A 13,517-nucleotide genomic window follows, 5' to 3' on the forward strand; every position below is an offset into this window, starting at 1 on the left:
TCCAGGATCAAGCATCCCACTAAGAACCTTCCCTGCAAAGAGGGACTAGAGGATGGGAATGGAAAAGGAAAAAATCTGCTTTGTTTTTCTTGAATGGTTGATGATCCAGACAGATGTTTGCCTCTAAATCATGTCAGTCCACTTAACCTACTAAAACAAAGGACACAGCCCTGAAAGCAATGTCTCTCTTTCTTCCTTGATACCTTTTTACTTGGCACTCTAATTGCTTTTAAAAGGACGCGTGAAGAAGCAGTATTGCTAACAGCATCGGTTGTATCCGTCCACATTTCTTTCTTTTGGAAGAGATGATCCTGGCTTCCCACTTGGTTTTTTTCGCCTGCATCTGGATCACGCTGATGCGAAATGCTTCTGCTGTTGCTCAAATCAAGACGCCCCACCCACGCTGCTCCTCTTCGATGGAACAGACTCGGTAAGACAGCCGTACATAGTCCCAATTTCTCTCACCAGCTGCCTCTGCTGCTGCTGCTAAGTTGCTTCAGTCGTGTCCAACTCTGTGTGACCCGGTAGACGGCAGCCCACCAGGCTCCCCCATCTCTGGGATTCTCCAGGCAAGAACACTGAAGTGGGTTGCCATTTCCTTCTCCAATGCATTAAAGTGAGGCAGTCGCGTCAGACTCTTAGCGACCCCATGGACTGCAGCCTACCAGGCTCCTCCATCCATGGGATTTTCCAGGCAAGAGTACTGGAGTGGGTTGGCATTGCCTTCTCCAACCAGCTGCCTCAGACCTATGGAATATATCTTTAATGCTAGCACACATTTGTGGCAGTGATTGTCCCTAGAGAGAGTGCACACTCATCAAAATAAATCACTTCTGGTTATCATAGAAAGAACAGAATCTGGGGTCCATGCTGGCATTTACGTGCTTAATTTTATTCAAAGTAGTTAAAGGGCTCTTGTATGAGTCTTCTCTCAGGGATTGTATTTCTCCAATGAGCAATGCATTTATTATTGATAATGACATGAGTTTAATGTTTCATCAAAAATTTTGGAGTAGAAATTAGTCTAAGTACTGATTTCTGATGTCAAGTACTTGCAGAGTGTATATAGTTCTGTATATTGATGTTTTTCAAGATTCGTTTTCCATTTGGAAAATTGTCTTTGAAATACCATCCTGAATGTCAATACATTGTCATTATAATCCTGTCATCAATAATCAGGGTATGTTTGGATCTGCTAGTGAAGGGGCATAGCTCTCTACTAGAATGACCAGTTTATCTGATTTGCCTGGGGCTCCATGGTCTTTTGGAGAAGGCAATGGCACCCCACTCCAGTACTTTTGCCTGAAGAATCCAAAGGATGGAGGATCCTGGTGGGCTGCAGTCCATGGGGTCGCGAAGAGTCAGACACGACTGAGTTACTTCACCTTCACTTTTCACTTTCATGAATTGGAGAAAGAAACGGCAACCCACTCCAGTGTTCTTGCCTGGAGAATCCCAGGGACGGGGGAGCCTGGTGGGCTGCCATCTATGGGGTCGCACAGAGTTGGACACGACTGAAGCTACTTAGCAGCCATGGTCTTCAGTGCTAGAAGTCCCAGGAACCCCCTCAGTCTCAGACAAACTAGAACAACTAGTCACCGTAGTACACAGGTAATGCTTCCCTAGTGACTCAGTGGTAAAGAATCTGCCTGCAATGCAGGAGACAAGAGTTTGATCCATGGGTCAGCAGGATCCCTTGGAGAGAGAAATGGCAACCCGCTCCAGTGTTCTTGCCTGGGAAATCCCATGGACAGAGGAGCCTGGAGGCTGCAGTTCATGGAGTTGCAAAGAATCAGACACAAGTGAGCAACTGAGCATGCATGCAGCCCAGTGCAATGCCTAGTACTACCCAGGTAACTTTAATAACCAGTGAATAACCTCCTGTCCTAGGGAAAGTCTTTCCTTTTCACCAAGTGCAAGATTCCCGAAAAGACCCAGTAGGAGAAATTGAGGAACGAAAGTGAATGAGATCACCCAGCCAACCTTGGTGACATATGTTTCAGCCAGATTGCCCTCACATTTTGAATATTTATGAAGCACTCACTATAAGATCAGGAAAGAGAACATAAAAATTTAATAAATCCTTCTGAAGCCTCAGGTTTAATGACCAAAAACAAAAACACTGTGGGGGAGTGGGGAGAAGGGGTCGCTAGAGTCCTGATTCCTGCTCTGCTCTTAGAAATCAAAAACCATCTCCCATACTTCCCTTCCAGACTTGGCTTCCACACTCAGATCTATGATGTGATGAAGTCTTGTCCCATTTAAACACTTTCTGTCTTCCCCGAGGCATTTAGGCAAGCAATATTTAGGAAATGTGAGGCTATCCAACCAGGCTGTGTGTTTTTTTCAGGCTGCTTATAAAGTCTAGTATGTTTTAGTAGTACATTGTACCTAATTTTGAAGCAAATTGAGATTGCTTAAAATATCATCTGTGACTTAAACAGTAGGGGGTTTGCCCAGTTTGTTTGGTGGATGTGTAGATAAGAAGGGAGAGAGTCATAGGGATTCACCAGTCTCACCAGCCCTCTGTTGGTGGGAGAATTGCTGGAGAAAAATCTGCCCTGTGTATTTTGTAGGTGGCATTTAATGGACAAGAAGAAAACATCTTTCTTTGTGGTGGTGTGAGAATTTCTCTCTTATGTGAAGTGTCTCATTTTTAGACTCCAGTTAAATGAAGAGGGAACCCTGGGCTTTCTACTCTATGGGGCCAAGAATGTTTGTTTTCACTTCTCTATGTCCTAAATGATAAGCCACAATATGATTCATTAAAATTTACACCTACCTCTTTTGTTCTTCAAAGAAAAATCCTCTAGGACTCTAGGGACAGCATAAAATATACACCCTGGTTCGGAAGCAGCCACTTAAGATGAAAAGCCATGCATTTCCCCAGTGAACAGAGTAATGCAGCCAGCCAGCTTCTGAGCTGTCACTCAGCATCCTTTCAGGCAGATTTTAAGGCATTTTGATAAAAATACAGAAATTACTGTGTAAGATAGTTTATAGAGTAAGGAACCCAGGATAATTTAGACCTTAGTATATGAATAAACGCTGTGAGGTTCTTTAACCCACACATGATCTGATTATCATAATTAAATAAGTAATGAATTAATAATCCACACTTTCATAAATTCAGTTCAGTTCATTTCAGTCATTCAGTCATGTCCAACTCGGCAACCCCATGGACTGCAGCAAGCCAGGCTTCCCTGTCCATCACCAATTCCCGGAGCTTGCTCAAACTCATGTCCATCGAGTCAGTAATGCCAACTCATAATGCAAGAGAACTAATAGAATGAATGTGGAAAGATGACTTGATCTTTCTTTGAAAATTAGGAAATATATTTGTATAAATTAGGTCACATTTATGTACATTATGAGCCAGTTTTCCTACAGTCAGGCTGTTTATCCTTAAATAGGCTATTAACTCTTTACATTCAGAATATAATTTTGCTTTTTGCCCAAAGACTCCCTTTTTTATCCAAATACTTTAAAAATCTTTCATCCAAAGATTCATCCCTTTATTTCTTAAAAACAGAGTAGGAGAGAGGAGGAGTTGGTGAATAAATTAGGTATGGCAGGGGAAAATGTTCCTGTTTGGCCTAGGGGAGAGATCTGGCTTCCCAGTGATGCAAAGAAGATTAGGCATCCAGACTTACTGAATATTTATTCATCCTTTCAGCAGTTGTATTGAGTGCCTTCTGTAATGACAAGTATTGGGTTGGGAATTAAGAAGAACATAGTGTCTCAGCCTTAAGAGTAATCAGCAGAGTGCCCAGTTTCTGTGTAAATCAGCTTGCAAGAGCCAGTTGTGAAATTTTAAGGCTGCTAAAAATAAACATTAAAAATTAACTTATAGAGACATACAATTAAATAAATTATTTTTAATGAAAGTAATAAATACTTAAAGTTCACCATTTCCTAATTACTTTACTACATGTTACTATCATGTATTGTTCTCCACTATTTATATCTATTTATGTCTGGAAGAAATGCTACACTATACTGTAGTATATTATGCGATGTTATTGTTGTTCAGTCACTCAGTCATGTCCAACTCTTGGCAGCCCCATAGACTGCAGCACACCAGGCTTCCCTGTCCTTCACTGTCTCCTGGAGTTTGCTCATATCATGTCCATTGAGTCGATGAAGAGTCGGACACGACTGAGCGACTGAACTGAACTGAACTGAACTGAATGAGTCGATGATGCCATCTACCCATCTCATCCTCTGTTATCCCCTTCTCCTCCTGCATCCAATGTATTATAGAACATACTGCATAGCATAGTGTAACTGTATATGGTATACTAGTACTACGTATACTATATATGAGTATACAGTAGAGTGTGGCATATACTGTGTGGTATACAACTATATAGTATACTATCCTACTGTATAGGTGGTATTGTGTATTACACTAATATAGAATACTATCTTATATAAACTGTAGTATACTACTGTACACAAAACTTATATTACATTGTATTGTATTGTACTATACTATACTACGGGCTACACACTTCTCTGTCATATCCATAGCTTGAAATCAGCTATGATGACAGTATGGAAATCAGCAAACACTACAAACAGGGCTTTTTTTCCTGGGGTGTCTCTTGTTAAACATTTACTAGCACATCGAGAACCTAATGTAGACGCCAGGAGTGTCCTGCTGCTGTTGCTGCTGCTGCTAAGTCGCTTCAGTCGTGTCCGACTCTGTGCGACCCCATTGACGGCAGCCCACCGGGCTCCCCCGTCCCTGGGATTCTCCAGGCAAGAACACTGGAGTGGGCTGCCATCGCCTTCTCCAGTGCATGAAAGTGAAAAGTGAAAGTGAAGTCGCTCAGTCGTATCTGACTCTGAGTGACCCCATGGACTGCAGCCTACCAGGCTCCTCTGCCCATGGGATTTTCCAGGCAAGAGGACTGGAGTATCCTAGAGACTGCCAATTCAAACTGCTATGCAAGTAATATAGAAGTGACTGGCAGAGACTGAGGCAATTATAGGCTCAATGTTCCTCTGGGGGCAGAGGCTGGTCAGGTTAAGACTTTTCTTGGAAGAGAACTTTAGCCCGGTGTCACTAGATTTCCTGATTTTTCAAAAGAAGAATTCAGATTTTCATGCAAAATTTTCCAATTTAATACAAAAGTTTTCTTTCAGTAATGACTAAAAGCAGAATCATTTTTTCTAGGAAAGGGGAAGGCAGAAGACAAAGGGGCTTCAAATGATTCTTAGATGGAATCAGACCAGAAAGTTCTGAGCTAAATCTGGTTCTCTGTCATAAATTAACCTCCCTTATTAAGCACATTTGCTTCTCTTGCCTTTGTCTGTTCTATTTGTCTTCATTTGATTAACTTTATACTTGTATGCTTTTTTTTTTCAAGTCAGGGGTCTTCAAATAGGACACTTATGCTCCTAGAATATAATGTTTCCCTAAGGGTGCATGCAAGTTCTCAGAGGCACATGTGAGCATGAAAAGTTTTAAAATAATTATTTCTGGATCTCTGACTTCCTCTGACCTCTTTCCTAAAATGGATCCTCCTAAAAATTTGCCTGCAGTCTTCTCTGTAGCCTCTCTTTAATGATTGCTCTGTCCCATTTAACAAAATAAAAGCACACACACCTCTTCCTTTGTCTGAATCTTAACCATGTGTGTTACACGAGTGGATAAAACCCACCTGGGTACAAAGAATCCGTTACAGATGTTGTTAAGGTAGCTGATGACTTTAGTTTAAATAACACATCCTTTTCCAAACTGAGTGTTTTCCTTTTTTCTTGTTTTCTTTTCTTTTTTTTTTTTTTTTTTTTTTTTGCTTTCAACAATATTGAAGAAAGAACCCACTTAATTTGTCAGGTTATAAATCATTAGAAAGAATTCTTGATGATACACCACAATGTGAATTTTGAAAAATAAGTAAGAAGGAGTTGTTTAAGTTATAGTCCTGAAACAAAACTTCTTCCAATTCCATGTCCATGAGCAAAGTTTTTCTGTATTTTCATCTATAGAAGTGAAAAATAGGATCAAGGAAATGTAAATCAAAACCATGAAATATCACCTCACAGCTATTAGAAGGGCTTTATCAAAAGAGACAAGAAATAACAAGTGCAACGAGTAATATCCATACACAGATACACAAAATAGGGAAAATGTACCATCACTCTATTAAGAAATACTTCTCCAATAAAATATAATCATAATTTTAATAATTATTTATCAACATTTATATCCATTATGTTTTGCCCCATTTTTAACAGTCATAGAGGTTACAAAAGAATTTCTTTCAATGTGTATACATGTCTTCTCGGAAAGAAGTATGATAGGTGATAAAATTCAGTAAAGAAAATAAAATGGAAATGCAAGCTTCAAGAAAACAAAGAATGAGGAGACAAAACTTCTGGTTTTTAAAGAGAAGCTTATTTGTGTATTTTAAAATGCATATTTTGAGTATTTCAGGTTCATTGGATACATTTAAAGGAGAAATATAAGTTTTATTTTAAATTATCAATATTTAATATTAAATTTTATGATGAAAAAATTGAAGATGACTATTTAAATATGTGTGAGGTTTTCAAAATTATTTCAGAGGGTGTCTAAGCCACATAAACCTTTTTGAGAAATAGATGGTGTATAAAGTCAAAAATTAGCAAACATAGGACATCTCACTACACATAAGTAGAGCCCTCAGGTAAGAAGAGGTGTGTGTGCTTGCAGGTACTGCCAGGAGTGCCATTCATGCGTGCACGCTCAGTCATTCAGCCATGTCTAACTCTGCAACCCCATGGGCTGTAGCCTGCCAGGCTCCTCTGTCCGTGGGATTTCCCAGTCAGGAATAGTGGAGTGGGTTGCCATTTCCTACTCCAGGGGATCTTCCCAACCCAGGGATCGAACCCTGTCTCCTGCTTAGCAAGCAGATTTGTAACCACTGTGCCACCTGGGAAGCCACTTGCCTTTCGTAGCAGGCTGCATGTTCATTGTTCTGGGGATTCTTTATTTATTTATTTATTTATTATTTATTTTTAGGATTACAATTCTGGAAATTTATTAGGATTCTTTTTTTTTTTTGGTCCATTAGGGAAGCTACATGCAAAAGATACAACATACAGAATAACACAACTCCCAGACAGGGACAGGGTGATATTTGGGGGAAGGGCATTCTGTCTTTGCTTTCCTATGTTCTATTTTTAATTTTTAAATTTTTTTTTGTTCCTCTGGATGAAATTTCTGAGATGGGTATTCTGGGGATTCTTAATTAAGATTCATCCCTTCCAATCTCTGGAGGGCTATGCTTTTGAAAAGAGTACCAGAGATTGCCATTGTGTTATATTACTAAAGAAGTTCACAAATTTCCATGAATTTCCACCCAAGGTAATATTCCAATTTTTCTCAAAATAATAACCAGCTAGCTTTTATAAAACGTCTATTATTTTCCAGACCGGTAGTTCTCCTGAGAAATTGTTATAAATGCAAATTCTCATATCCTAAAACTATGGAATCAGAAACTCTGGGCATGGAGCCCAGCAAACCTGGTAATTGAGATTCATATCAAAGAATATAGTACTTACAAAACATGTGGTAGGGGGCCTGGAACACAACAGGCATTTAATAAAAACTAGCTGCTATTACTTGTGCAATCAATGGATCATTCTAGCTCCTTGAAAGAGGTTTTCTAGTTAAGAGATCCTTGGAAGAAATCATTCTCTGTGTCAGTTATTCGTAGGATAAAATGACTTGTATTTAAAATCAAACTCATTTGTCTTCTACACAAAATCAGATTTGTTCTTCCAACTTCCCTATTTCTATCAATGGCAAAAATGCATACATAAATCTCTGAGGGTTTCAGCCAGAAACGTCTGTACTTAAAGATCATAGTGGGTGCTCTCCGGAGCCCATAAACCTGGACGTATTTCTTAAACCAGATGCTTCGGGATGTGAAATTCTCACCATCAAAATATTAAGTTAAGAAATTGTGTCCACAAGTATTATGTTAAAAATTGATGTCTATTTCCTGAAGAAGACATGTATCAATGCAAAAGCCAATCAAGAAAGAGTAATTAGAACTTGCCTAGCAGAGCCCTCAGCATCTTGTGTTATTGCAGCTGCTGACGATGACAGTGATGGTAACAGGAATGTTCTTTTTAAAAAAATAATTTCATTTATTTATCTATGGCTGTGCTGGGTCTTTGTTGCTACAGGACTGTTCTTTTTAAAAAAATAATTTCACTTATTTATCTATGGCTGTGCTGGGTCTTTGTTGCTATGTGGGCTCTCTCTGATTGCAGCGAGCCGGCTTACTCTCCAACTGCAAGCTTCTCATTTCGGTGGCTTCTCTGGCTGCAGTTGCCACGCTCCATGCACAATAGTTGTGCGTGGGGTTCGTTGCCCCTCGGCATGTGGGATCTCCCCGGACCAGGGATGGAACCTGTGTCTCCTGCATTGGCAGGCGGACTCTTTACCACTGAGACACCAGGGGAGCCCAGGAATGTTCTTCTGGAAGAGGGACTGAGCAAGGTCTCAGGCACCTGGGACAAGAAGTCGGCTGCATGTCACTTACAGAGTTAGAACACGTCTGGGAAGTATGTGGCACAGGAAATGAGTCCAGGAGACCCAGCAACTTGCCTGAGTTCAGAGCCCAGGGAGCCATGGGCTTCACTCCCAGGTCAGGTCTCCACGCACACCGGAAAGGCCACCCACTTTGCCTTGGCCCTAGGAAGTGTGCCTGCTTCACCACTGGACCAATCTCAGGTCCAGTCAACTGTCAGATCACCCATTTTCCCCTGGGATTCCTCTCCATGCCCATAGCCCTCCCTCAGTTCCAGAATCTACTACAGGGATTCTTCCTCGAATCCGAAGCAGCACCTGTACTTTTTGCACATTTTGTAAAACACTGTTTTCATCAGTTTACAATTTTAGGGTCTTTCGTTTTGCTTTTTCTTAACATTATCTTAGTGCAAGAGGTAGTTTAACTTCTGTGACTCCAAGAATCACTCAGGGACCCCGCTGAATGCAGATTCCCAGGCCCTGTGTCGTCTGGTTCTGGTTTAGTTGATCTGGGTTGGGGCCCATGGATCTGAGTGTTGATCATCTCCACCCAGGTGCTAGTGACCAGGTTTCCCTACTAAAAACCACGTTGTCAGGACCACATCCACACTCAAGTGTGTCATTCAAGGTACTTTACCTTACCTGTCCCACCCTTGTGAAAGAAAGAGTCAATGTTGGTTGATCTTTGTCTGTATGTAATACGAGCTGAGAAAATGAGCTTTATGTGTATATTTTGGAGCATACCATGTTGAGCACAGAAAGCTAAACTGAATCAAAATATCCAGAAGCACATGTATCTCAAAAGCAATTTTCTCCCTTGGAGGTCCAGCAAACAAGAAAGTAGAATGAGGAAAGAAGACAGTACCAAAGTGTGGCCCCTGAAATATAAGCAAATCCTCCACATAGAGGACCATGATTTTGCAATGAGACCTGGATTTGGAGGTGAGCACTGTCTTCACAAAACTCCTGTGTTATAATCCATTGCATTGTCAAAACTGAGTTGAAAATTTGAAGCCATTAAGACCAAAACACACCACCATCAGTTTAACAAAGAAAAAGAAACAAAAACCTTTTACAATGATCTTCTCTTGAATAAGAGCAATTGGTAATTTATGCAGTTTAAATTAACCAAAATCACCCATTGATTACCATAAAAAGTGTGTTTGATAAATAATACATGCTTAAAAATAGTGAATGTATATATCTTGCCCGTATAGCAATATATTGTTTTAATTAAAATCTATTGAATTATATGATGGTATTCATAAAATCTTGTGAAACCTGCTTATGAGCTGGAATGCCTAACTTTTGTTGAAGAACTAGTCTGCCAAGTGCCATGACTCCCTGTGAACCACCTCTGCTGAGGGTTTTTCTTTTAATTGCACCTAGCAATAAAAATTGATTGAAATGTTGGAGTGCCAGGCACTGTGCTAAGCCCTTTCATGCACTGTCTCATTCCATGCTTGCAGTGACCCTATGAAGTAGGTGTTACAACCCTAATATTACAATGTGGAAATTAGAGCTTAGAGAAATTAAGAAATGTTCTCAAGGCCATGAAAAAGGTAATGTGGTAGAACCAAGATGCAATGACTGGTAAGGAGAACAGAAGCAAACCACAGTAGGAGGATATATTACTTGGAAAAAAGCCTTTCCTCCTGTCAGATTATTTCATGTGCATATAGTTGCATCCCTGGGGGTACCAAGCTTTTCAGAGATACACAGGGTATGGTAAGATCACCCAGTTAAGCTGTACTCTCCACCTTAGAGCTAAATGCATCCTGACTCTCCCGCTCCTGACCTAAGGTTTCCCACACCCACAGTTTCCTGAACTGACAACTTTTCATGCTAGAGACGTGGAGGTAAGAGAAGTAGAATAGGTACCACTTTTTGATAATTAACACTTCAAGTACTTGGCGTGGGTGGGAAGACCTCGATACTCATCATATTGTGGTTATGACAAAGGGAAGCACAACACACAGGTAGGTACCGCAGAAAACTAATGTGTTAACTGGTAAAATGTAAAAGTATATCAGGTAACTCTTACGTTAAGGATTGTTTGGGTTTTGTTCTTTAATTTTCTGGAATCCATTGGGTTGCAATTCTAAGGGTCTGGTTTTGATTTTATTAGGGGATGTGTGTGTGCTTAACTGCTCACTCATGTCCAACTCTTTGCAACCCCATGGACTGTGGCCTGACAGGCTCCTCTGTCCATCCAGGGAAGAATACTCAAGTGGGTTGCCATGCCTTCCTCCAGGGGATCTTCTCAACCCAGGGATCAAACCCAGGTCTCCCACATTGTAGGCAGATTCTTTACTGTCTGAGCCACCAGGGAAGCCCTTTATTAGGTTGACGATGTAAGTTTCAGCAGGCATCAGGGTCCCTTGGGGGCTCCTTAGCACCCAGATCACTGGGCCTCACCCACAGAGGTTTTGATTCAGTTGATTTGAGTGGGGTCACCAATTCTCATGTCTTATACATTTCTTGGTGATGTTGATTCTGCCAGTCTGAGAATCACATTTAAATAAAAAGCCTCCTGAATAAAGTGAAAGAGGAGAGTGAAAAAGTTGGCTTAAAGCTCAACATTCAGAAAACGAAGATCATGGCATCTGGTCCCATCACTTCATGGCAAATAGATGGGGAAACAGTGGAAACAGTGGCTGACTTTATTTTGGGGGGCTCCAAAATCACTGCAGATGGTGATTGCAGCCATGAAATTAAAAGATGCTTACTCCTTGGAAGAAAAGTTATGACCAATCTAGATAGCATATTCAAAAGCAGAGACATTACTTTGCCAACAAAGGTCCGTCTAGTCAAGGCTATGGTTTTTCCAGTGGTCATGTATGGATGTGAGAGTTGGACTGTGAAGAAGGCTGAGTGCCAAAGAATTGCTGCTTTTGAACTGTGGTGTTGGAGAAGACTCTTGAGAGTCCCTTGGACTGCAAGGAGATCCAACCAGTCCATCCTAAAGGAGATCAGCCCTGGGTGTTCATTGGAAGGACTGATGCTGAAGCTGAAACTCCAATACTGTGGCCACCTCATGCGAAGAGCTGACTCATTGGAAAAGACCCTGATACTGGGAAAGATTGAGGGCAGGAGGAGAAGGGGTCTACAGAGGATGAGATGGCTGGATGGCATCACCGACTCAATGGACATGAGTTTAAGTGATCTCCGGGAGTCAGTGATGGACAGGGAGGCCTGGTGTGCTGTGATTCATGGGGTCATAAAGAGTCGGACATGACTGAGTGAATGAACTGAACTGAACTGAACTGATAATATTTTGCTTTTCAGGAGCATTTCTCACACTTATTGAACCTAATTTAAGATTTTTAGAAGACTCAAAATCAGTCAGGTTCAAAAATATACGCTTTTTATATTTTTACTACCTATATCTGTTTTTTTTTAATTTCTTTTTTTTTTTACATCACTACTCAGATGTATCATCCTTACCATAATTCTCCTGAAGATGTACTCTTAACTGCCATTCCCAATAGACAGTTTATTTCCTCCAACACAATTTGCCCAAACTTTGGATAATATACTCTGCAACTGTTAGGCAAGTATTCTGGACCTTGGTCTCCACGATTCTAAAGAATCTCTAAAGTCTTTCCCTTCTCACAGTTTAGCTGGGGAACTTTGTTTGAATTTAAACTTGACCGGCTGTGGGTACTTGGAGCCATTAGGGGGCTCCAGACACACAGGAATAGCTTGGAACCGGCCTCTCTGGAGCAGTGATTAGCAGCCCAAAATGATGTATTCCCTTCTATACGAATTCAAAAAGCTGCCCTAATTCCTGTTAGGTTAGGTTCGTCAATTTAATGAATTCCTATCCTAGAGGAAAGGGTTTTATGGGTTTATTTTAGACCACTGAAAGCCAGAGAGATTAAGAGAAAAATTGATGCCCTTGAATTTGGACCTTGAAACAAGCACTCTACACTTTGCAACTCAAAGTGTTCCAAGGACCAGCTGCAGAGTCGCTTGAGGATTAGTTAGAAATGCAGAAGATCAGGCCCCACCCCAGGCTTTCTGAATAAAAATCTGCATTTTAACAAGATCCCCAGGTGATTCGACTACACTTTACAATTTGAGAAGCACCGTCATAAATTACCAACAGCTGACCCAAAGCTTTTATCTTAAAACATTTATGCCTTCTTTCTCTCTCCTCTGTATCACCCCCATCCCCCAGAAAAACATGATATTGATCTTAAATTTCCACTTCTCTTGATCTGTTAGGGATACGTGTTAAGAATTTTTAAAACAATTTTTTTTCCTGAGGCTACTTTGTGGGGTCATTAAAAATGCAATGGAAATGTACTGCTTAGTGGCAGGTGGCAAATCATCCCACGATTAAGAAATTTTTCTGACAGTCATGGACTGGGGCTAAATGGTATCCAAGTGGCCTGGGTATTCAGTCAGTTCAGGCAGAAAAAATCCATAAATTCAGTCAGAAGTGTCAGTCTGGTAGCTCTGTGAATTACAGTCCTTAACCTTCTCTTGTCTTGGTTAGAACAGCTTTTTATACCGGTGGCCCATTCTCTGTTCTCTCAAGCCTGCTTTCCTGGGAAACTCAAGCTGCAGGATATAAAAGACAGGCTTAAATTTATCTTCTCTTTCTTTATACTTGTCCATAACACAACACACACACATTCTTCTTTCCTCTTGAGCTAAATGTAACTTCAGCACTTCTCTTGCCTTAATGTTTTCCTAATTACCTTTAACATTAAAACCAGCTGCTACTGCAGTGTTTTTTACTTTTATAAAGCATTAGAAGATTAATTGACTCATTATGTGGAAACAGGAGGATATAAATTTAAGGGAGCCTTTTGTTTAACTTGGGTTATAAATTGCAGCTCATTTTCTTTCTTTATGCTTTCCCTACCCTTTACATCTCCCATAACTAAGGGCTTTTTTTGTTTTAGTTGTATAGATGATGATTTCTTTGTTTCTTTAAAATGAAATCAATTCAGCATCTAGATACTGGTTACTGAGT

General features: G+C 40.5%; 1 protein-coding gene across 1 annotated transcript in view; it reads left to right on the forward strand.

The window, feature by feature from the left end:
- Positions 1-305: 305 nt before the first annotated feature.
- GABRR3 (gamma-aminobutyric acid type A receptor subunit rho3) overlaps positions 306-13,517 on the forward strand; it is a 46,301-nt gene continuing 33,089 nt past the window's right edge. Inside the window, exons 1-2 of the mRNA XM_040226598.1 lie at positions 306-430; positions 9,360-9,472. Coding sequence (XP_040082532.1) covers positions 306-430; positions 9,360-9,472 — 238 coding nt within the window. The remainder of the gene's footprint in view (positions 431-9,359; positions 9,473-13,517) is intronic.

Source organism: Oryx dammah, unplaced genomic scaffold (genome assembly GCF_014754425.2).
Source record: "Oryx dammah isolate SB20612 unplaced genomic scaffold, SCBI_Odam_1.1 HiC_scaffold_2, whole genome shotgun sequence".
Classification (NCBI taxonomy): Eukaryota; Metazoa; Chordata; class Mammalia; order Artiodactyla; family Bovidae; genus Oryx; species Oryx dammah.